General features: G+C 33.0%; 1 protein-coding gene across 1 annotated transcript in view; it reads right to left on the bottom strand.

Annotated features, from left to right (window-relative positions):
* LOC145277105 (uncharacterized) overlaps positions 1-21,691 on the bottom strand; it is a 161,393-nt gene extending 139,702 nt beyond the window's left edge. Inside the window, exon 1 of the mRNA XM_080128768.1 lies at positions 21,510-21,691. Within this exon, the coding sequence (XP_079984894.1) occupies positions 21,510-21,665 (156 nt within the window). The 5' untranslated portion in view covers positions 21,666-21,691. The remainder of the gene's footprint in view (positions 1-21,509) is intronic.
* Positions 21,692-27,500: the final 5,809 nt, after the last annotated feature.

Raw genomic sequence — 27,500 nt, forward strand, 5'->3', positions numbered from 1 at the left:
GTATCACACCCCATTAATGAACATAGTTTTAATGTCGCCAATGCAATGGCATTAATAAGCCCGTCGCCCAAAGAGCAATGTTAATGCATTGTTAACGGCGCAACGGGAGCACACTATTTCTGATAATTCTATATTAATTTAATGATTTGTTTTTAAAGAAACACATAATTAAAGGAAATGAAATAAAAATGTAATTAACAAGTACAATACACATGTTTACAATTTACTAAAATGTGTTGTTTTTATTTACTAATTTCATAGAACGATACAAATACACATGTTTATCTAATATATACCGTTAAATTAGTTGTAGAATGATTCAATGACACATTTATCTATAGTGTTAAAAAATAATGGGTTTTTTTCACTTTAGTCTCATATTGTTTTTGGAAATTCTTTAATTATTCTAATTACGAATATTTTTTTAATAATAAACCCGTATTTTATTATTTCATTCTGCTCGGATTTGGTTAAGAAATCAACTTAATTAAGCTGAAATAATTTTGAACCTGGTTTAATTGCTATTCTTGTTAGTTATTTTGTCCTTCATCTTTCAATCCTTCTAGAAGCTGTTTAAAATGCATATCACATCTACAAAGACGGTGAAACACCAATCCTTTTTTCCGCGTGTTTGATGAGTGGAGACACGTATCTTACGTATTTCATTTAAAATTATTATTATTATTATTATTATTATTATTATTATTATTATTATTATTAATAATAATAATAATAATAATAATAATATTTCATTAAGTTTACACTGTTGTAATGTTTAATACTAGTTATCCCTCAAGAGCCTACTCTTAAACCAAAGCTAGTAAGTATAGTCAAAAGTTCAATCATTTTGCTAACAATACAATACGGTCATGTTCTATCTGATTTCCAACGAGTTTTACTGCTTTATTAGATCATCATAAATTAGGCCAATTTAACTAATAATTATTGGCAGCATGGAATTATTCTTATAATACAATCTTGCAAGCGTCACCCTCAGTTACTGACAGTTCCGCAGTCACCCATTTTTCTGGCCTGTTAAGTTGATGTCTTTTGGTTAAGCTACATAAATGATTCAACATTCATTGGTATTTTTTATTTTGTATTCACAACTAAATTATCCGGTTTTCTGTGAGTTATCTCTCGGTGACACTGAATCTTGAAATCCCAGAAAAACTTAATTGGGCCCTCATTTTGCACTGCTGATGGTAATACCATTTGTCAATCAGATTGATTCCAAACTTTAAGCATTAACTCCATAGAAGATTTGTACAAACATTTTTATGGCGACGTCTGTACTCTTTTTGACAAGGATAGAACAGGGACTAGCAAAGTGTGAAATTGTTTCAAGAAATATTCCACACAGCCTTTACTTATAAAACGCCCCCCTCTTTTAGTTTTTTTTCTTTATTGAATTTATATTTAGTTGCCGTCCCTTGGGTCCAAATATATTATTTTCTTTTTTTCTTTTTAAGCCATCTTTAGACAGAAGATTTCACGTGTCCCGATATTTTTGTGCCTTAGTATCTCGCTACAACTAACTATAAAGTTTAATTCTTACCAACTCAGTCACCTTTTCGAGTCTCCCTGTAATTCTTATTTTCCAATGAGTCTTTATCTAACTCTTCCTCTTTCGTCACTGCTGCGAGAAACACGTAATGACTGTTAGTCAAGTACTGGTGCATACTTTTATGCTCTTACGCGACACATTCTTTAATTGCAATCAACGCTCTTCTCTTTATTACGTGTAATACACAGCATGCAGACATTTGAAATGGGGTAGGAGTGTTCCGTACTTGAATTACAGTTACTGTATGTCTCTATCCAGCTTTTTTACGTCTCCTGCGCACATCCTACAAAAGCTGCGCTGTATCGAATTAAAGCACCCGCATATTAATTGATTGGTAAGAAGAGGTTACCCGCTATGTAGTCTAGATTTCATGGGCAGTTTAGTCTCTTCTTGTATCCATCTAACATATTCTCTTTTACTTTTTTTTTTTTTTTTTTTTTTTTTTTACAAAGGCGTCACCACATTATCAAGGCCCAGAGACCACTCCAGTATAAGGGTTAAAGAGTGTACAGTAGAAATTGGTCAATATAGTAATCATTAGTAATGAAAATTTCGTAAATTTAATAACTTATATGGAACGGCTCATCAAGAACTTATTTACTTTAGACTTGAACACAACCATATTGTAGTCAGCTGGAAAGCAGGAAAACGGAAGACAATTCCACAGGCGTGCAGTTCTAAGAAAGAAGCTTTCTTCATGGAATCTACGTTTAGGTTTAGGCACAGATAAAGAGTGGGGGAAATCATTGATAGTGTTTACAGCTAGACGAGTGTTTCTTGTGAAAGTTTGGCGACGGGGACCATAGATTGAAGCTCAGTTGAACACTTTCCATGAAAATAACGATACATCAGAGACAAACTCGCAACATCTCTTCTGTGAGATAGAGGTTGCAAGGAGGAGAAAAGGACATCTCCTACGAGGCTACGAAGTCTATTTTGAACTCTATCAAGGCAGGACAAGTCCTTTCTAGCAGCTCCTGCCCAGATGTGGCAACAGTATTCCATCCTTGGACGTACCTGGCTCTTATATAGGTAGAGAATAGCATCAGCAGTGAGATATCTACTGGATCGATAGAAAGATCCCACCATTTTTCCAGCGGCCCTGGCAACAGATTTGATATACGTGTTCCATTTAAGATCAGGAGTAATGGTCAAGCCCAGAAGCTTGTCAAAACTTGAGGCCTCCTGAAGACGAGAGCCATTCATTTCAATTGATGACAAATGTGAATTAGAATGTTGATGATGTAAAGAGAGAAGCTTGGTTTTAGATGTATTAAAAGTAACCAGCCACTCCTTTCCCCATTGTACTACGTGCTCAAGATCAGAGGAGAGAGAATTGGAGAGAACTTGGTCGTTTACTGTCTTAGATGTGCTACCATAAATGGTAGTGTCGTCAGCATAAATGTCTACAAATGATGTAAGGATATGATTTGGAAGATCATTAATGTAGATCAGGAAAAGAGTTGGGCCCAGGATGGATCCCTGAGGGACACCGGCATTAATACTGTGAGCTTCTGATTTTTGCCCCTCAACTACTACTCTTATGAACCTATCAGAAAGAAATGATTTAATAATTGAGAAGACTTTTCCAGCTATACCATAGCTAGCGATCTTATGAAGTAAACATTTATGCCATACCCTATCAAAGGCTTTAGATATGTCAAGAGCAATTGCCCTAGAAAGATTACCACCGTCGAGAGATTTGCTAATCCTATGCGATATAACTGTAAGGGCATCTGCTGTAGATCTAGCAGAACGGAAACCATATTGAGTGTCACTAAGAAGGTTATTTTTGTTGAGATGTTTGATTACTTCTGTATTTAACACAGATTCTAGCAACTTACTCATGACGCACAGGAGACTTATTGGCCTGTACTGAGAGGGGGATGAGCGATCACCTGAATTCTTAAATACAGGGCATACTGATGAGATTTTCCAGGGAGATGGGAAACTATTCTCCTTAAGACAACGTTTAAACAGTTTTGTAAGTATGTGCGCTAATTCAGGTTGAAGTTTTTTGAGTACTATAATTGGAATACCGTCAGGGCCAGTTGCTTTACTCGAATCAGGGTTTTTGATTAGCTTCGCAACATCACATACAGATATACGTATATCACATAGCGTGTTTTCTGATACAGGAGGAAATATTGGGGGTTGGCGGTCTTGGTCACAAAGGGTAGAATTAGCTGCAAAGTTCTTGACAAAGAGTTTGGCTTTGTCTGATGCTGACGAGATTACCTCAGGTCCATTGATAATAGTTGGGATGGAGCACACGCTTCTGTTCAGGATTCTGTTTGCTATTTGCCAAAACTGGTGGGAACCAAGCCGCTGCTCAGCTACTTTGGACTTAACAGATTGAGCTTACAACACTCTTGCGTTCCTTATTACTTTCTTACAATGGTTGCTGGCAGTCCTGAAAACGGCTTTAGTTTCCATACATCTATTACGTTTGAAGCAGTGGAAAAAGTGATTTCTGTGCGCAATGGCAGCAGCACATTCTGGAGAGAACCATGGCTGGCTGTTAGGTTTTTGCTGAAACTTTTTAGAGGGTATGAAATGGTCAATATCTACAATTAACCATTCAGTTAGGTCTAATACTATAGAGGACACATCCTTTTTAAACATGGAATGCAGAGGTAGATCAGATATAAATGTACGGAAGCTATCCCAGTCAGCCTTAGTGTATCGATATACTGTACGATGAAGAGGTACGTCTGGGGACTTATTACATTTCATTTTTATCTTGATTGATACAACAGAGTGGTCGGAAGATCCAAGAGGCGACAGAACAGAAACTGAACATAGTTCAGGGCAAGTTGTGAGAAAAAGGTCTAGTAGGCTCGCATACTGGCCGTCATTATCGGGTACACGGGTAGGTTCCTGAACAATCTGAGTGAGGTCATAGGCAATGGAGAAATCATGACAGAACCTCCCCTCATCATCGGTCTTGTTTGAGTGGGTCAACCATTCGACGTTGTGAACATTGAAGTCTCCACATATGTGAATGTTAGCTGAAGGATAAGTAGAAAGGACTTGGTCAATTTTCTCAGATATGCTTTGAAAGATAGTAACTCCGCTATTGTGGGGGCGATAGAGAGTAAATATAAATGCAGTAGTGTGAGCTAAAGCAACCCGGAAGCACATATAGGGTAAGTTAGGATCTTCCCTGGAGATGTCCCTCCCACATGGAAAGCTATCTTTAATATAGGCACATATTCCATGCCCATGGCGATCTTGGGGGTCAGATTTAGAAGTTAAGTTAGAGTATCCTGAAATTGCAAACTCATCTAGGGAAATAGCCTGTCCAATGCCAGTTTCACTTAAAAATAAAAGGTCTGGTTTAGTCTCCTGTAATTGGGTTTCAACCTCTGGAAGGTTAGGACGAAGACCCCTGATGTTGGAGAAGGAGACATGGTAGTAGGGGTCTACGTTGGAAGTTAGAGAACCGGGTTTAATCGTGTATTTTTTCTTGAAACTTGTCATGATGAAATTTTGGAATTTGTGGACTAGGTCGACAGATTTACTTAGAGCAGGACAGAGAGGGGAAATTAAGAGAGAAAAAGAAACGAATAATTTTTTTTTTATTTGTAGCTAATGATAAGGTAAAGCCGTAACAATTACCCACTAGTATGGCATCGATAGGCCCCACCAGAAGCTACTGCATGGTCCAGAATCCATTCACCAAATGGCAATACAGCAGCCCCAGTACTTTGCACCTGCTGATAGGACAGCCTCCTTAGTGGTTAATCCAAGGTTCGGGTCCCTGACTATCAGGCGGATAACGTCAGCCCAGACAAAACGTTTACCTCCAGCACCCTTACTAGTGACATGGCTACAAGGATAGACATAGAAACAGAAAATGTCCGCCATCTCTGCAAACTGTTCGCAAAAATACTGCCAACCTAGAAAACAGCTTTTTCTTCTCCCTTTGTCCGAAAAATCACTCATTTAAAAAATGAAGACTGAGGGACAAATAAGAAGAAGCGAGAGTAACAGGAGCTGCCGATAACGCATCCACAATGCGTTTTCTACTCTCCATTAAACAAAAAAAAACAAAAAAAACTATTAAGTATTGTACTTAGTAAAAGTCCAACAGACGTGTTTAAGGGAAAGTATGGTGATAGATTCCCCTCACACGAACTAAAAATGAGTATAATTCGTAATTTTTGCTATCAACTCGGTAGATAAATAAACATATGTACGAGGAAAAAAAAAAGCTAGCATTTAATAAAACAGAAATACACAAATTAAATACTGAAATAAAATGGAGTTGTTTATATTTTAAATCTAAAATAAAAAGCATGATTGAAATCACTTATCTCAACAAAAACAATTCCGTCTCCAAATTGCAAACTGCATTGAAAGAAATTCAGTTAGTAGCGTTCAAAACATTTTTTTTTGAAATTAGCCGTTAAAAGAAAGTCGTGATTTTATTCTGAACTTAAGCTAGTAACGTTTTAAGAAGCTTACGACATAAAAGAAAAGGCTGATGGTGGGGGTGGGGGGTACTTCCGAAAGTAAGTTGGTGCCGTTATAAGTAATTTCGAGATAAGATGGAAGCCGGTATTGGACTAGAAAAAAGCTAGCATTTAATAAAACAGAAATACACAAATTAAATACTGAAATAAAATGGAGTTGTTAATATTTTAAATCTAAAATAAAAAGCATGATTGAAATCACTTATCTCAACAAAAACAATTCTGTCTCCAACTTGCAAACTGCATTGAAAGAAATTCAGTTAGTAGCGTTCAAAACATTTTTTTTTTAAATTAGCCGTTAAAAGAAAGTCGTGATTTTATTCTGAACTTAAGCTAGTAACGTTTTAAGAAGCTTACGACATAAAAGAAAAGGCTGATGGTGTGGGGGGGTTCTTCCGAAAGTAAGTTGGTGCCGTTATAAGTAATTTCGAGATAAGATGGAAGCCGGTATTGGACTAGAAAAAAGCTAGCATTTAATAAAACAGAAATACACAAATTAAATACTGAAATAAAATGGAGTTGTTAATATTTTAAAAAGTTCAACCACCTCAATACATGAGGACCACCTATATTTTTAACTATTTGGGTAAACGATACATTTCCTCTCAGGTATTTGTTTAATGCTAACTACTGCACATTTTGAAATTCCAAAAGATCATATTTATATCTTCACTCCTATGTTTTACATTTTGAACGGGTGGATAAATTTTCATTTTCTCTTTTGCCAAACATTTTCAGATGGTCCATAAATAAAATGTGACTGATCCACAGTGAATACATCTCCATTTGGTGTATTTTATTTGTTTTGTTTAATACATCTGACAATGGTGTGTGTGCTATTATAAAACAAATGTGGGAAAAAGGGATCTCTTTGGAAAATACCGCATCTGATGTTGACTGTCTTATCTGAACAAACTGTTTGTTTTTCAAACTGCCATACTTGATCCTATGTACTTTACCGCTATTTGAAACGTCCGAATATCCATTAATGCGAAACCAAATCATTAGATTTTTTGTAGTCTATCAAAGCTATAGTCCAGCTTGTTTATGCCCCTGAAGTTTTCAAAAGCACGTTTATAGATCTATATGCAGTATTTGATTACTCAACAGCTTGTCTTCCCGCCTCTTCTTTTTCTACTGGTAGTGAATCACTTATTTCAAGACGCTCATAATGTTGGACTAATTATACCTGTCAGTGTCTTCCGACGCAAGTTCAAGGTAGGAATTCGTCTATAATTGTCAAAATCTGGCCATTTAGCGGGATCTTTCATTATTATCGGATAGTATCTGGCAAAATCTGACAAAATCCTTCAGAGTAAAAGCAACCCTCTAACGGATTACGTGAAATGTCGTAATTATTACCTACGATTTCCATTAGGTCCGTGTCCTTTCCCTTTAGGCATTCAATTCATTTGTTTTCTTAACAGAAATGTGATATTCTCTAGTTTATGCGCTTCAAATCTTTCACTAAATTTAGGGACCACGTCAGCAATAAACCTTGTAGGAGGTATCTGATGACACCCTACCTTACTAAAATTGTATAGCTTTTTTAGGGTTTGAATCTGAGTTTTCCCATTTTTCCAGATATATATATATATATATATATATATATATATATATATATATATATATATATATAAGAACATCATGACTGGTTTGTTTTAGAAAAACTTGTTTTAGTTAAATTGATGAATTCTGTGATTATGCTGCCTAATCTAAAAAAGCTTTCTGCTACTCTATCTCTTTCATAGTAGTATTACACCTCTTGGCTTGTCCCTTAGAACTATGGCTGCATTCGACCTAGATCGTTCCTTAATCTCTTCAGGTCACTCTGTTACATGATAAGGGCTCTCCCCTTTTTATGTAAGTATAAAAAGAGAGATTTAGTTAAAATGAAAATGAAATAGAATATACGAAATTCGAACCTCGTAATTTAGGTTAAGAAATAGATTACGAGAGAGAATTAGCAAATGAAATGTAAAAACAAACCATTGTTTAGCTTAGAGATAAAATAGTTTTAAGAAAAGGAATGCAACTATAGGATAATTTAATAAACATGTGTTTAACATATTGGAAATATAGGTTACTTGAAATATAGGTTAAAATTCCTTTTGTAAACAAAGGAAAAAGTTTTTGAGACGCATTTCCATAACACGTGAAAGAAGACACATGTTTTAACCTGTGTATTACGTCATGGAAAATGGGAAGATCTCGATATAGTTAGAAACTTTACAGTTAAGCAGAGAGAGTCTGAGAGAGAGTCCGAAGACGACAGACGACAGTCTGGAGTCCAGAGATTGGAGTCGACGTCTGGAAGCGAGACGGTCACCTTTGACACATAGAATGTAGCATGTTGAATTCGTGACTAAGAAAACCCCGACCGGTCGGAGAAGAAATAAACCCATCATGTGTTTTTATAAGCGTCGTCTTTGTGTTGTAATTCTACCAAAAGGTAAAGTGAAAATTGTCATTATATGCCTTATGTATCCTGTGTTTTTAAATGTCTTCACATCTCATGTCTACAATGTGAACACTAAGACTGTCTCAATACTGTCTCCTCACTCTAAGAGCTTCTATTACACTTATAATTATGAACATTTTATATATATGAATCTCTTCATAACACAGAACGCAACATCTCTCTAATAAGACTCTCCAAGAATCACTTTTAATAAGACTTCCTAACAATAACAAATAACAACGAATAACAATAACAACGAACAATACCAATAACCCACATATTTCCTCCTGTATCAGAAAACACACTATGTGATATACAAATATCTGTATGTATTGTTAGCAAGCTAATCCAAACCTTGATTCCAGTAAAGCAACCGGCCCTGACGGTATTCCAATTATAGTACTAAAAAAACTTTAACCAGAACTAGCACCCATACTGACAAAACTGTTTAAATGTTGTCTTAAGGAAAATTGCTTCCCATCACCTTGGAAAATCTTATCAATATGCCCTGCATTTAAGAATTCAGGTGATCGCTCATTCCCCTCTCAGTACAGGAAAATAGGTCTACTGTGCGTCATGAGTAAGTTGCTGGACTCTGTGTTAAATAGAGAATTAATCAACCATCTCAGCAAAAAAAAACTTCTTAGTGACACACAATATGGTTTCCGTTCTGCTAGATCTACAGCAGATGTGCTTACAGTTATATCTCGTATGATTATCGAATCTCTCGACAGAGGAAACCTTTCTAGGGCAATTGCTCTTGACATATCAAAGGCCTTTGATAGGGTATGGCGTAAACGTTTACTTCACAAGATCTCCAGCTATGTTATAGCTGGAAATGTCTTCTCAATTATCAAAGCATTTCTCTCTGATAGGTTCAAAAGAGTAGTAGGTGATTGGAAAAATCAGATTCTCACAGTATAAATGCTGGAGTCCGTCAGGGGTCCATCCTGGGCCCAACTCTTTTCCTGATCTACATTAATGATCTTCCAAATCACATCCTTACATCATTCGTAGACATTTTTGCTGACGACACTACCATCTATGGTAGCACATCTAAGACAGTAAACGACCAAGTTCTCTCCGATTCTCTCTCCTCTGATCTTTATCACGTTGTACAATGGGGAAAGGAGTGGCTGGTTACTTTTAATGCATCTAAAACCAAGCTTCTATCTTTACATCATCAACGTTCTTATCTCCATCTGGCATCAATTAAAATGAATCTCTCTCGTCTTGGGGAGGCCCCAAGTTTTGACAGACTTCTGGGCTTGACCTTTACTCCTGATCTTAAATGGAATACGTACATCAAATCTGTTGCCAAGACCGCTGGAAAAATTGTCGGATCCTTCTATCGATCCAGTAGATATCTCACTGCTGATGCAATTCTCTATCTATATAAGAGCCAGATACGTCCAAGGATGGAGTACTGTTGCCACATATGGGCAGGAGCTGCTAGAAAAGTCTTGTCCTGCCTTGATAGGGTTCAAAATAGACTTCGTGGCCTGGTGGGAGATGTCCTTTTCTCTTCGCTGCAACCTCTATCTCACAGAAGAGATTTTGCAAGTTTGTCTCTGCTTTATCGTTATTTTCATGGAAGGTGTTCGACTGAGCCTGAATCTATGGTCGCCCCTCGCCAAACTTTCACAAGAAACACTAGACTAGCTGAAAACATTATCAATAATTTTCCCCACTCTTTATCTGTGCTTAACCCTAAACAGAGATTCCATGATCAAAGCTTCTTTCTTAGAACTGCACGCCTGTGGAATTGTCTTCCGTTTTCCTGCTTTCCAGCTGTCTATAATATGGTTGTCTTCAAGTCCAACGTGAACAAGTTTCTGATGAGCCGTTCCACTTAACTTAACAAATTTACCGAACTTCCATTACTATTGATTACTATATTGTGCTTTTGACTACTCTACACTGTTTACCCCTTATCCTTGAGTGGCCGATCGGCCTTGATAAGTGGTGACACCTATAAAAAACAAGAATAAGAATAATAATAATAATAATAAAAATGAAACATATATATAACAACTTTACCAATACGGTTCGTTTTTCTGTTTTATTTTGGAGCCCCCCACTCCATCTCACCAACCAATACAGCTCCTTCCTGCAAAATATATCTGCCATCTGTTATGATCTCCAGTGAAACCTTTCCAGTAAACTGGTCCCTTTATTTGTCGCATTTCTTAACTTTGTCTGGTCAACGTTCTTGCAATTAAAAATCTTTCTTTTTCATAAACTTCTCATGAATTCTTTCAATCTATAAAGGAAATTTAATTCACCACTATTATTTCAACATTGGGAATTTTACTATTATGAGCTGTATATCTATTTTTAAACTGTATAATTATCTATTATCTTCATAGTGCTTTTCTACTTTCTTCTATTATTTTCTGACACAGGAAATGTTTCACTAAGTGTTTTATCAGAATATAATTCGAACAAAATTTCAGCATATTCAATGCAACCGGCTGATAAACTGTGCGATAAAATTATTATTCTTATTATTCTTACTCTTCTTCCGATTATTATTATTATTATTATTATTATTATTATTATTATTATTATTATTATTATTGACTCACACGAAGCTGTAACACAGGGCATCAACGATCTCATTAAAACCTGTGGTGTTCCATGCAAGCTGAGTGACAACAAGTTTCCCCAGATGTCCAACACTTTTCAACTATTTCGATAGAATTTGCAAATAAATTTCCGTGATAACAACGGCCTCTCACCATTTATTTCTCGCTGGAAGCGGCCATTTGTCTATACTGGATTTTGAGAGGCACTAAGAATCCCCAAGGTGCCAGTTCCCTTCGATCTTGTCCAGTGGAGGTCTGAAAACTAATTTGCAAAGTTTACTGAATGAAGCGGTGATTACTAGAAATATCTTGAGATTTGTAGTCACTTAGACTCCGGGGTATATAATCGGTTGTTACCATTAAAATTCTTGATGATCGACTGAGTGAAACACCTAGTTATTATTATTATTATTATTATTATTATTATTATTATTATTATTATTATTATTATTAATAATAATAATAATAATAATAATAATAATAATAATAATAATAATAATAACTAGGTGTTTCACTCAGTCGATCATCAAGAATTTTAATGGTAACAACCGATTATATACCCCGGAGTCTAAGTGACTACAAATCTCAAGATATTTCTAGTAATCACCGCTTCATTCAGTAAACTTTGCAAATTAGTTTTCATTATCGCAACGACAATGATTTGTTGTTGATAGCTACTGTGGTTTAGTTATATCTGGGAGGCATGGGTGTTAACAAGGTCTTAGTCCTCAGCGCATAAATCTAATGGAGGTCTAAATAGTTCTCAATTCGCATTTATTTGCGGTTTACTTTATTAAACGACTTTACGTACTTAGTTTTTTCTTGTATTGCAGAACTGCTATTCTGTTTTATTCAGTTCAATAAATATTTTCCAGAGTGAAGGTTAGGAGTTACTGATATTTTATGAATGGACGACATTTTCGTTGACACATTAATTTCTTTATATTATCTTTTATTAGAGAGGAGGCGTCAAATTACACAACAAAAACATATTTACAAATAAATGCTAAAAGGCAAGCAATAATATATTCATATGATTTTATTAAATAAATAAACAAAAGAAAATATAAAAAAAATATTCAAAAATATATGCTACAAGAAGCAAAAAATACTTTACTTTTTGGTTTGTTTTGTTTACAGGGTATCAAGCCTTTCCGGGTTATTTAATGCAGAATCTAATAAATAAAACACGTTCATATGGAGTAGTCTTTTTGAGGGTTCTTACACTTAGGATTTAAAATAATTTAATTAAATATTAATCCACATATCCCTTCTTTTCACAGAGTTCAATTATAACAATTCTAATAAATACTAGTTTAAAGTATTAGACAGGAAAGTATGATTTTAATATTTTTAATATCTAAAAAACACATTGCTTCATTAATTAAAATTTAAATAAATAGTTATTCTCAATTTAAACACATTCAATTTTCATTGCATTTTATTTCATTAATAAAAAAATATTTATTTTCATACATACCAACATATTGTTTTATTAAGGGAAAGTTCAGAATAGTAAAACCCTCTCTCCATATAAAGAATGCAGTTTTATTATTTAAGTATGTATCATACACTAGCGCTATTAACATTTATTAATTTTCCTTGATTTAAAAAATAAAAAAAAGAACTCCGGCAGAATATAATAACCCGTTGCCACTACAATAGAAGATACAAGAAAATGTGTACCTTTATTTAATTTAAGTGTAAAGTGAATGTTCAGAATAGCTACCTGCATCCCCATGTTTAGAATTACCTTCTAAATATTAATGTTTCAAACATTTTTTTTTTAATTATCATGTGCTTTAATTCAATTCTTCCTAAACGATTTGAGGTTACCGGTATAGTGTATGTAATAGAAATTTAAATTTACTACAGGTATTTTACTTGAGTAAATGTTACTGATACTGTATATTAAGTTTCTCAGATTAAATTAATTTTCAAAATACTTTACGGTTTATTTGATATAAATACTTAAAAAAGAGTGTTTATTACTGCCTACTACGGAATGGAAACCTAGTTTGTCCCCGTTCAAGGACGGATAATTACTTCTAGACGTAGGCAATTATTATTTTTGGTCAGGTTCAAAGTTCGCCTTTTGGAGAAGCTAGACATTTCTCCACATTCAAACACCTTGTGTGTTACTTTGCTCTGGTGCCCGGGGGGCGCAATTAAATAAGGAACTTTAAAAATAATATTCTTAAATTTATATATAAATGAACTTTAAGAAAGTTTTATTTCTTACTGTTCTGCCGGCATTGTTTTTAAATAAAATTAGTTATTTAAAGTTCTTTATTTGTTTAAAAATACATTTTATTTCAAAAGTCTTGTTTATAAAGTTCTGTATTCTTTAAAAGAAAACATTTATGGACGCAATTAATTGTTTGTTAGCATTAAATTAACGAGGAAATGGAAATGAAACTATTCATCAATCTTTTTTTCTGTAAAAAGAAAAAACTGTTATCTTTTTTTGCTCTTTCGATTCATGTAAGATTTAAAGTCATACTCCATGTTTATGAGTTCCCTATCCTTCTAGTTGTTAGGTGCTTCCGGTTACTATGGTCTAACCTATGAAGAGTCGCGATCTTTTATAACTGACATCGTCGTATGTGATTAAACAAACAAACAAACAAGAAGAAGAAGAAGAATACTAATACCAGCCGCTGCTTATGTTTCTGCTATTATTATTATTATTATTATTATTATTATTATTATTATTATTATTATTATTATTATTTTTGTTTTTCAGGCTTGAATATGATAAAACAATTCGTGATTCACAATTAGAACTATTAGTCCGAAACATTTTATTTAAAATCAATTTATACAACAGAATATATCTACCAATAAATGAATTTAACGGGCATCACTATAACCTTAAATCTGTTTGGATATCACTTGTTTTACGAAACCGATATGCCTTTCATCTCCCATGCAAATGGTATTTTCCCTTTGATTTACGATACATGTTGTTGTAACGTTAGTTTTTAGTAAATTATTTATTGCTACAACTTAAACGCCTTCATGTCTTTTTTAATTACATTATTAACAGTATGGCTATCATTACAAATAATGCATGATATTAGTAAGTCTTGCCTATGTCAATACGAATGAAAATGTACTTACATGTCTTAAGATCTGGTTACTAGTACGACTTTCAACCTACTGAACACGGTTGAGTGTACAATACAGTAGACATAGAAAGTTTAAGCCGATCGGCTTAGCCAGGCGTGGTTGCGGGTATGTATCGATCAGCAGCGAAAAACTCACTTGGAAAGCAAATAGTGGTTCCAAAAACCATCATTGCGTGAGTAGCGTTCAATTTTTTTTTATTATGGATCGTCATTACAAGAACGAGCGACAAATTTCAGTCCAGTGATGCGGTTCGCGCTGTGCGGAAAGTGCAGTTTAAATTCGACGCTGCAAGCGTATTACCATCTCGTTACCGAAAAGATATTAAGTAGTAGTTGTTTATGATGAATGCCGAAGTATTGACAATAATAAAGTAAACTGTGCAAAGTAAACCGTGAACATCTACCAGTGATTACTGTCATCAAAATTAAGGATCCAGTTTTCACGAACATTCGCGATATGGTTCTCTAGCGATGCCCTGTATGGCAAGTGCCACTGGCCAACAAGTGAAAATATAGCGATGACCAACAAAATGTGATAGTGGTCTAATGTTATTCAAGGTTGACATGCGACAAATGAGCGTTAGTTAGAGGGGAATTGCCGGGGGTAGACTATAACAATGAAACTTCGTAGGTTGGCATGAAATACATGGCTGGGTCCGTCGGCGTATGTCGACGTTCAAAACTATAGCAAACCAAAAAAAAAATGCTGTTTTGAGCTTGACTGTTGCGCGCTGTGTCAAGTCGTGTGTCATAAATCTTTCTTTTCGGCAAGGAGGTAGAAAGAGACTTGGCTGGTCAACATAGGTATCGCACCAGATGAGATTATCCGAAAAAAGGCATTGGTGTCTTTTTTCAGTAGAATGGTTTATTTCGATAACAAGTCTGTGACTGACGTGTGTCGTTCTTGTTAGGGGGCGATATTATCTAAGCCTAAGCAAGAAAAGAATGTCTCCCAGAATATTGGATCTGCTTGGTAAATAGTTAATATCGACGGATATATGTGTTAAAAATTCCATTGGTCGTAATATTCTGGGCGTGAGTATACAAGGAATAAACAATAAGGAAGTAGTTAGTGGTTTGTGATCAGTAGAAATTGTGTATTGTTGGCTGTTGGGTCAGGATTTATATTGGAAGATTTCAACAAATTTAACGGTGCCGTTTTAGATAGGTGGAAATATGAGAGTGCTTCGTCTGAGAGATGGGGTGTTCTTCCGCGTGGGGAGTTTATCAGTGAGCAAGCACAGGTGATGGGAACAGTCGGGAATTAATCGGCGGTAGTAGTTCACAAGTATAATATAACTACATAGTTGAGGCAAGGGTGTATTTAGACACGAGGTCCGAGAAATTTACACGGAATTCACATTTCACAACGTTTAATGTTAGTTTAAAAAATTGTAAAGACTTCAGTATCCTGGTGGACGATTTTACTAATATTGGTCAAATATTCTTCTTGCTAAGATCTCGTTAATGTACGCGGAAACGAAAGACATTCCGCAAAGAACTCCGTCAATAAATCTTTGAGATTACTAGGCGGCTGTCCAAAGATCGCGGCCCAATTCAAATAGTCCGAAATGTGTCAATATTGCTGCCTTAGGAATGTGTTCCTCAGTGATAGGAATTTAGTTGTATAAACGAACAAAATCGATTCGATAAAAAACACAAAAACTGTCGATCCGGATAAGGAAGCAGATAAAACGTTCAGGTGTTGGATTAGATAGCTGTCAGGTACAGTTGCGGCGTTTAATGTACGGTAGTAAATGTAAGGCCTCCAGTTTCCTTCTGATTTCTTTGGTACAATGCTGAGTGAAAATGTGCAAGGGCTGCTGAGTGGTCATAGTATGCCGAGATAAAGCATATCTAAATATTCGGAGCTGAGCAGACTTGCTTCTCTGGGTAGAATTGCCCAGGTTACGCATGCACGAAAGTCCTACGGATTGTGATCTGTTGTCGCATATAGTGTTTAATATTTTATTGCATCGTTGTGATAGTTCTGCATTCTTTGGCGGCGAATTAGAGAAAATGTCGAGAGAAAAGGAGCTGATAAGGAAGTGAGGTATTACGCCCTCTTGTAGCAATAAATGATATTGCAACAATTATATGGGGATAATTAAGTTTACCTTAATGGCACAGTTGCATGTCTATATGTTCGCATCTGTGGAAACTCGGTTTTCCCATGTTACATCCATGTATATTTTGTTTCTGACAGATTGGTTGTTTAGCATAGCCGTTGGTTATAAAAATGATTGGCGAATCCATTCGTCTCATACCCCATCAGAAGTCCAAAACATTTTACATATATAATAACTCATGTGGAATTTTTATTTATTATTGATCAAATTATTTGTATCATCCATCCTAATTAGTATAGTTGGCTGAAACTTCCCTTTTATACATGTGTTATTGGAGAGGAGAAACAACATTTGTTGGTTTTCATTAAAATCCAACTTTTCATTTTGACGGACTATGTTGGAGTGTAAAAAGAAATGTGTCGTATTTGCGACGTTTTCGCCCTCATAAGCCGTCCTCAAGGGAGTGATGAACATGATTAAAAATAAGGTAACGAATTGAATGGGAATAACGATGAAATCGTTTAAATACTTGAATTTATTTAAGCGTGCCATCGGCTCTATATTGAGCTTGATTAATATTTTTTTATGCCGCTTAACAAGGTTTAAATAATTTGGAGGGCATACATCACAGTGTGAGGCAGTGAAGATGGTAGTGTCTTTTATTAGTATATCTGCATTCGGTTTTTAGGAAATAAACTCTAAAATAAGATGTAATATTTATTACAAAAATTGAAAACAAACCAATTATTAATAAGCTGTGCCCCCACATCCGACAAGAGTATACTCATAACTAGAAATGGTGTGTACGCCTGTAAATGTCCCGAAGGATAATGTGTCTTAAAAAAAAAAACACGTACATCGGCATGACTCGAACCAGACTCTCTCGGCGATTAATCAGTCACCTTTCATCCACGATTAGCTCCATTAATCAACACTACACAGTACATGATATCCCCGAATCGGATGTCGAGAAATATAAATAAAAACACTGCAATTTTAGCTTTTTCCTATTGCCGTGTAAGCAATTATTGATCCTTTTTATCTGTATTAAAAACCAACTATTAATCAAGTTCAATACGAAACGGGTGGCGCACTTAAATGCTTATTTTAGAGGATTCCATTCATTACCTTATGTTTTATTATTTTTCATCGCTCGCCTAAGGACGGCTTATGGAGGTCTAAAACGTTCGATAATACAGCATATTTCTTTTTACACTCGCACAGAATATTCGGAAACTATCTACCATAACTTAATGGATTGTAAGAAAAACAAAAAAAAAATGACTCTGCTCTTTAATGAAACGTGCATTATCTATCGTAGATGCAATTCTATTTTGTGAATGCATGTTCCTTTATATTTATAGCATGAATAATACTTGCCCCTTTAAAATTTATTGGCTATATTTTTCCCCGATGTAGCATATCTATCATTTAAACGTCGTATTCTGTTATTGCATATTCTTGTTTTCAAGATATGATTTCATTTATTTTGTTTTCTTACTTCTGCATGCATATACACGTGATCCTATTTTAAGGGAAACCTTCACCTTTTTTCAAATATATTATTTATATATTCATATATTATTCACCTTGAACCTTTGGCTATTTTCCATAGAATTCGTCAATGCCAATGCATTTTAGAACGGCCACTTACTATCGGATCCCACTTCGATCGCAATACAGGATGTAGTCAAACATATTCTATGTTTAATGACAGTTTATTTTTGGGTCATATGTAAAAATTACACGAGAATAACGGAAATAAATATAAACTATAGAATTCGCGGCGAAAAAAAGATGTCTCCTATTTTTCTGGAAACAATGGCCTCTACAGGTTTTTGTTTATGTATTTGTTTATTTAATGGTTATTATAATAATAATAATGGTTAGCATTTTATAATGTATGTTTTATTTTTATTTGTTTAAATTTATTGGGTGTTTGAAGTAATCTTAATGTAAATTCAATTTTCTATACATAGGTTTACTAATTCGCTTATGGTTTTTAATGCATTTAATTAGAAGTCTGTAATGAAAGATCAATATAAGTTATTAGATAGTAAAGGCATAATTGATTGAATTTTTAGTATTACTAGTTATATTGATTATAAAGATTTATTAATAAAAAAAAGAAATATAAAAATAAATTAATAAATAAAAATAACCTTTATAAGACATTGATGAAACATACTAGAAGTAAGTATTATTAACATTAGTCGAAATGTGCACCGAAACAGTCTTACGCAATATACATATACATATATATATATATATATATATATATATATATATATATATATATATATATATATATATATATATATATATATATATTCGGGGTTTTTATATACAAAAGTAATGGACTAATGAATTCAACGAGGTTGTTAGATAGTGTTCAATAAAAAGAGCTGATAATACTTGTTTATTGTTATATAAACATGCTCACATCCCGCTGCTACCAACAGCTACTTGTTTCAATCAAACAACAGATATCATCAGACGACTTGACTATTCAAAAGTTCAACTTTTGAATAGTCAAGTCGCTGCCTGATGATATCTGTTGTTTGATTGGAACAAGTGGCTATTTGTAGCAGCGGGATGTGAGAATGTTTATATAACAATAAACAAGTATTATATATATATATATATATATATATATATATATATATATATATATATATATATATATATATATATGGGGGTGTAGGTCAGTAAAGTTACAAACATATGTATTTAAGTTACTTATTGCAAATAACTCAATATAAGTTTAACTCCATATAGCGCACGTTTTGAGGTCATATGCATGCACATTAATGTTTTTTTTTAATAATTTGAACGTCTTCTGTTCATTCTATTGAACATGTGTTGATTGATACACAATTATATATGCTTTAGATAGGTTAAAAATCTCTCTGTCCTGCGCTATGATTTTAAAATCTGCTGAGGATATTTGGTATTTATTAAGCGCAATATTTACCATTTTAAAACATTCATTCACCGTATTGAAAAAAATACACGCACTTTATATACGTACTAATTTCTGATATAATTACAATTAAAAACAAATACAGCCTCATCTGAAGTATTATGTGCTTTTATATATTAGTAAATTCTAAAATATTTCAATGATTGTTTTTACTTTATAAGTTCGTAAAACGAAATAAAATATTAAATATAGTACACTTATACTCCTTTAGATTTATGTAAATTACATACAAAGTTTTTTTTCTGATTTTCTGTAATAACGATACTTTATATTTCTTAAAATTTATTTCGTTATCTTTATTTAAAAGGAATCGCACGTGATACGACATGAATACACTTGATTTTACTGTCAAAAATGAAAAGAAGTTGATTCTAAATAGAAACATTCATTGCCCATCCCTATAAACAATCAATAAGATGGGATAAAATTAATCAGTAGAAGATAATTTCTATCGGATGCACGCCTTGGGACAAGGCTAGTAGAACATACAGATGTAATACTCAAAAACGAATTGATAGATGACATTCATTCAACGAGTCAAATTAGTTAGACAAAGTGAAAAGTGAACTGAAAAAAAATACAAAGTGTGTGCATATAACTTTAACGCCAACGTTGTATCTATTTAAGAGTTGGAGAAATTCGCTTAAGAACATTAGAAGTAAATCTCAACACATGCAATATATTCACCAGTTTAACGATGAGAAAAGTTACCCGTACATACTCTTGAAGTTGATTTGTAGGGATAGAGAATTAGCTCCAACAAACGTAATTGTCAGAGCGATATGATAAAAAAATGTAATGCGACACATAAAAGGTTAAAATTAAAACAAACAAAAAAAAACATCAGGGAAACTAAAAGATTTAAGATTCGATTAGTCATATAATGTAACCTTTGGGTATCAAAAAAATTAAAAGAGACGGTACGTTTTAAACTTCTTTAACGAAGCTATTTTACCCCAATATATGTCTTTACTTAACTAAAATTCCAAATGCATATGTTAACGGTCCGGGTAGAATAGATGGGAAAATCATGATAATAAAAAACCGTATATCAGCACAATATTATACGAGTGAAACAACCTTAGCAATGAAAAGGCGTACCCAGAGAGTGGAAGAAATTAGGAATTCCTAATTTCTTCGACTCCTTGCATATAATTTCTTCGACTATCTTATATATAATAAAAAAATGTGTTATTAAGACAAAAATAAACTAGCATTTTACAAATAAAACTATTAAAATCATCTTATATATATATATATATATATATATATATATATATATATATATATATATATATATATATATAGTAGCAAAATGTCCGTCGTTGGCTGGGTTCAAAACCAACCTACAGAAAATGGACTCTGATTTAGTAAAGTATGATAGGGTATGAAAAGGAAAGGTTGTAAAGAAAGCGCTTTGAATTTCTGGGTATCAAACCCAAAGCAAAATATGATGAAAGTAAAAATAAAATAGATAAACCGTATAGTTTATTATACCATGACTGTTCACAGTAAAATACTTATCACAATATTCTGTGGATCTACATCAAAAAATAAAAAAAAACTTGTTAAACGTTGTGACATATTTCCATTCCATGGAGGTCAGGCGCGAACGAACACTCCATAGTTTTATTATACCATATTTCCTCAAACTGAAATACAATTATCGTAGTATACTTACGCAGATAGATATGAAAAGTTTTTATTACAGTTATGCCTATTTCCATTCTATAGAGGCAAGGCGCAAACGCATACTCCACAATTTTATTATACCATCCCTATTTAATTTAAAACATACTTATCAAAATATTATTATGTACATCGATATCAAAAACTCTTGTAAATGTGTTTTTTTTTTTAATTTTTAAATGTGTTATTTCCATGCTTTGTGGACAAGGCGCGTACGCAGACCCCACAATTGTAATGAATCATCATTATTCCAGATCAAACATACCCATTCCTATGTCTCGATACATCATTTATCATTATATGTGATCAGTTTTCTATAATAGTCAACGATATATGAGCCTATTCGTTACCAGACACACAGACGTTCAGCATTATATATATATATATATATATATATATATATATATATATATATATATATAAATATATATATATATATATATATATATATATATATAAATATATATATATATAAATATATATATATATATATATATATATATATATATATATATATATATAACATGCGTATTTAATACTCACCACACATCTGAATCTGAAGCCGAGTACATCGTTTATTGGTATAACTGCTACGATTTCACTTTTGTTACAGCACCTCATATCCGAACAGGTCACATGCGGGTCGTTGCGGGCATAACCCAATGTCCCGTTACAACACGTCTCTTTATGGTCTGACATTCGGTTGTGTCGGTTGGATGACGAGGACCACTACAAAAGAAATAAAACTTAGATATAAAAAAGTACATTAAATGTATAAGGATATGAATACGAGTAAATAATCTCGCGCACGCAGGCAAACACATAGTCCAAGCTACACTCCTATATATATATATATATATATATATATATATATATATATATATATATATATATATATATATATATATATATATATATATATATATATACCCAGTACGATGTTCTTGGCCTGACGAAGCGATTCCCGTACTGGGTTTTCGCTGAAACATGTATGCTTATGTGTAGCCATTTGTTTGTAAACTGAATTCACTTATTTTGGCTCTGTCTAAACATTGAGCACACTTTTGGTGGACACACTTACAAATAATTACTACCAATACAATATATATATATATATAATATGTGTGTGTGTGTGTATAAGTGTGTCTATATAAAATAACATCCCATTATGTAGAACGAAGTGAGTTCAACTGCTTTATTATATATTTAATGACGAGTGTATTTTTGTGTCTTAATTGTAGCAATTTCTGTAATATTTTAAAATCATATAATGTTTTGATTTGACGAAAAGATCTCTCTCTCTCTCTCTCTATATATATATATATATATATATATATATATATATATATATATATATATATATGTCTGGGCTCAAATAAAATTAAAATGTATGACCATGTCATATCCGTCAATTTTGTGTCTAAAGACATTAAATTTTCGATGTACTTTACTTGGACATGTGTCAAACATTTTAATTCAATAAGAACTTTATACAATAAATGTGGTCAAAATTAAGATTAAACTTTAAAAAATCTTACTTCTCTGGTTTCATTCAACTTTTCCTATGGTAGATTAGAGAGCCTATTATATAGAAATGAACTAATGTACATATTCACACTTTTTAATACATATGCACATGAAATTATGAACAGTACATAGGGCCTGAGCAAAGCCGGGGGAACTGCTAGCCCATAAATAAAATTTACTTACAGAACAAATAGGTACACACATATATCTATATATATACATTATATATATATATATATACATTATATATATGTGTGTGTGTGTGTAAGTGGGTGTGTCTTTGTCTGTGTGTATGTGTGTGCATGCGTGTATAACACTTTAGATCGGTTATTGGCCCGCATTTGCTTTAGAACCATTACGGATACACTAAGTATAAAATAAAGTGGTTTTAGGTACTTCATTTTCTTAACATTTTGGACACTTGCTCTCTCGTGATTCGAAACTATTGTTGTCGGCAGAAAGAATAGATAAATCTTTAATATTTTCGATTACATTCATCACTTTTGTGTTTCCTCTTACTAGGCTATTTTTTAACGTCTTATACTCGTTTCCGAATTAAATGGTTCACGTCAATCGTCTTTTGAAAACTTTAATATCAGCTCCCCACATTTTTCAACTTAATTTTTTTCTATTGATATGATGTTTTATGTTACTGATTATTTCTGATCAGATGATAGTAGAAATAGCTTTACTGAGATATCCCCTTATTTTCAAATCTGTGTATAAATTTTGAACTTTTTTGAATGTGTGTTTTCATTCTAAAACATATTTTTTATCTGCTTCTAAATGTAGAATATGGAAAAGTCACATAGATAAATAGGATAATAATCAATTAAAGCTTCCGGTGAAGATTCCATGGTCGAACAAATATCAGTAGATAATTAATAGAATACTATACGAAATCAATTATACACCATTAAATGAAATCTTTACAGACATCTCATAATGAGCTACTGAACAGAATTCCTTAACAAAGGTACTGATTTCACAATTCTGACTTCATTCATAACTTCTAATAATACTAATTTTATTAATTTAAACCCATGAGAATATATTTTTAAAATAAAGTCGTGCTGCATCTATACCATTCAAATTTATTATTGTCTTTTTGATACAAATTTACTGCTTTATCCATACCCACTTATGATACCTGTTTGGTTTATTCGATATTTTTTTTATTTTAACTGAGTTGTACACTCCCAAGTCTTAAAGCGAGTTAAAAATATTTCCTGTCATGTCATATACCTTGTTCACACTCTCCAAATCCAAGAAAACCTGTCCGGACGTTTAAACCGAAAAAGCTGGCAAACCTAGATTGTTAAGGATAATACATGAATGAAGGGAATTCACCGGCCATAATATAAGCAATACAATTCAGTGAGCTTGTCGGCGAATCACCTGGAAGTTAACGTAAGATATCTGTGGCAGCAGCAGGAAGGGTAAACAGCGTTGCTATTCTTATTTGACAGGCAAATAAAATAAAATCCTGCTGAGTGAGCAACATGCCAGTGCAGTTGACGGGGACGGGGGGTTCTTTACCTATCTATCTATATATCTATAAAAGGGAACGTGTCTGTGTGTGTGAATGTGTACATTTATATACGCAATAACTCTGTCAGTTCTTAGTCTACTGACTCGAAATTTTATATACAGGCTACTGAGATTTGGTAAAATCGATGTGATAGGGTTTCGGCCAAAAATTAGGCGAGTAAAGGGGTCAAAGTTCAAAGATTCGACCTTTGAGAAATCTATCTAACTCCTACGAAAATGTTGGGTTTACACACTTGAAATTTTAAGTATAGGTTCGTTGGACATGAATCTAACTTAACAAATTAATTTAAGCCAAAACCAATAAATTTAAAGATGTCATAATAGGGGTCAAAGATAAAAAAATGACCGTTTTTTTTTGGTATTTTTACTCAGCATACACCTTCAAACACCCGGGCAACGCCTAACACCGATGCTAATATATATATATATATATATATATATATATATATATATATATATATATATATATATGTACATATATATATATATAAATATATATATATATATATAAATGTATATATATATATATATATATATATATAAATGTATATATATATATATATATAAATGTATATATATATATATATATATATATATATATATATATATATATATATAAAAGTGGCCGTGTTTGTCTGTGTTTGTGCCTGTGTGTTAGTGGGTACCTTTCCTTACACAATAGCTCTGTCAATTCACAGTCTACAGACTCGAAATTTGATATATAAGCTACTGAGATTTGGAAAAAAGTTGTAATTCTTTATCGGCCAGGAATTTGTCTGTTAAGAGGTCTAAGTTCAACGATTTAACCTTTGAGAACTCTACCAAACTCCTCCGACAATTTTGGGAGTAAACGCTTGAAATTTTAGATATAGGTTCGTTGCACATGGATCAATATACACCTCCAAACACCCGGGAAAAACCGCCTGAAAGGCTAGTATATAAATAAATCTATCAATACATTCTTATATCTTTCTCTCGTTCTCTCTTTCTCCCTCTCCCTCTTTCTCTCTCTATATATACATATATACACACACACACACACACATATATATATACATATATATATATATATATATATATATATATATATATATATATATATATATATATATATATATATATATATATATATATATATATGGTAAAGGGGTTTTAAAGTAATAAATGAAGTTATATCAGGTCGGGAAAATAAATACATAGTAAAGAACATGGAAAAGTGCACAGAGGCTTATTTTTTCAGCTATAAACAAAATATGACAACAATTCGTCGATATATATATATGTATATATATATATATATAAATATATATATATATATATATATATATATATATATATATATATATATATATATATATATATATATATATACTTTTTATTCTTCAAATGAAAATGTGACACTTCCTGCCGGTTTCCTCTAATAATAATAATAATAATAATAATAATAATAATAATAATAATAATAATAATAATGTTAAATTTGATTCTTTAACTTTATATATATATATATATATATATATATATATATATATATGTATATATATATATATATATATATATATATATATATATATATACACTCGTGAACAAAAAAAATGGGCCATGATTAAAATTGGAACAAAAAAAATGGGGCATGATTGAGATTGGAAAGAAAAAAAATGTAAAATGTTTATCGCTTGTTTGATAATAATTAGCTGTTATTTAGTATTTTTCAGATTATTAGTATTAAAGATGAGTCCAAGAAAAGTAAGACGACATCTTGACGAAAAAAATTAAAAACCGAATTGCAGGATTAAGACAGTCAAATTTGACTTACAAGCAGATTTTCGACATTTTGAAAGAAGAAAAGGTGGCAACATCTCTTTCAGCTGTGAAAAGAATTGGGCAAAGGTTCGAAATTGAAGGCACAGTGAGCAGGAAAGTTGGTTCTGGTCGCCCCAGAGCATCCACAATGAAGGTCGATCACAGCCTTAAAATGACCGTTTTGAAGGATCGCAAAAAAAACTTATGTTGACCATAGCAAACAATTCGAAACAGCAAAACGACATTCTCTTTCTAGAGTGACAATATCCAGAAGGATGAAGGAAATGGGATTTTCATCAAAAAGATGTGCAAAAAACCCTTTGTTAACTAAGAAGAACATCAGCGACAGAAAGACATTTACATCATGTTATGGTACGAAAGATGCAGATTGGTTTAGAAATGTTTTCTGATCGGACGAATCATGAGTTTGCCTTGCCAGTGATGCCCCTGAAGGTTGCATCCGAAGATCGGGAGAAAGATTTTCACCGAATTGCATAAACACCACAGTAAAACATGGAAACGGAGGAATAATGGTATGGGGGACCTTTTCTGCTGCAGGAGTTGGAGAAATTATCAGATGTGATGCGTCAATTAATGCCAAAGAATACATTCAAATATAAGAAAGAGGTCTATTACCAAGCATACAGAAGTTAGAAATGAACAATGACATTATTTTGCAACATGATAATGCCCCTGCACACACAGTAAAAGTCACAAAGAAGTGGCTTACTGATAATTCAATTTGTGTGAAGTTTTGGCCTGGCCAAAGCCCAGATTTAAACCCAATGGAAAATATTTGGGCAATAATATCTCGTGCATTAGTTAGAAAAACTTTTTCCAACAAAGAAAAATCTCCTCTTCACAGTGCTTTTTTTTTGTTCATGGGTGTATATATAAAAGTGAGAGTGTCTGACTGTCTGTCTGTCTGACTTTGTCTGTGTGTCTGTCTATATAGATTTCCCTACGCAATAACTCTGTCAATTTACAGTCTACATAGTCAAAAGTCCATATACATCGTACTGAAACAATATTGCTAATGCGTTTTCTGCCAGAACTTTACCTATTAAAGGGTCAGAATTCAACGATTTTACCTTTGACAACTCTACCAAACTCCTTCGCCAATTTTGGGTATAAACAATTGAAATTTTAGATATAGTTTTCTTGGACAGCGATCAAGGTTAAGAACATGAGTTTAGCCTAAAAACAATAAATATTAAGAGTTCATAATAGGAGTCAATGTTAAAAAAAAACATGACCTCTGCTGTATCTACAAAATTACTCGGGCATTTCTCGTCTGCACAAGTGAAATTTTACATAAAGGGTATTTTGAGATAGGACAATCTTTTAAATCTTTTTGGATTGAACATTTAAGCTACCAATATATAAATGCGTGTATCTATGTTTACATGTCGGCCTAACACTTTTGACAGAGGCGACGGATTTTTACAAGATCAGTAGCGTTTTGAAGCGCAACCCTTCAGACTACAAATACAGAAAACTTGGCTAAACACATTAATTTCTTCACCTTCAAGTGGATACTTTTAAACATGAAAAAAGGGTCGCATTGACACCGATATTTTGGATTTTATAGCCCTTATTTAAACCTACGTCACTTCCATTTTGGCGGTTGTATTAACGGTAAAGACCTCAGTT

Source organism: Euprymna scolopes, chromosome 5 (assembly GCF_053919585.1).
Source record: "Euprymna scolopes isolate OS-2025 chromosome 5, ASM5391958v1, whole genome shotgun sequence".
Classification (NCBI taxonomy): Eukaryota; Metazoa; Mollusca; class Cephalopoda; order Sepiida; family Sepiolidae; genus Euprymna; species Euprymna scolopes.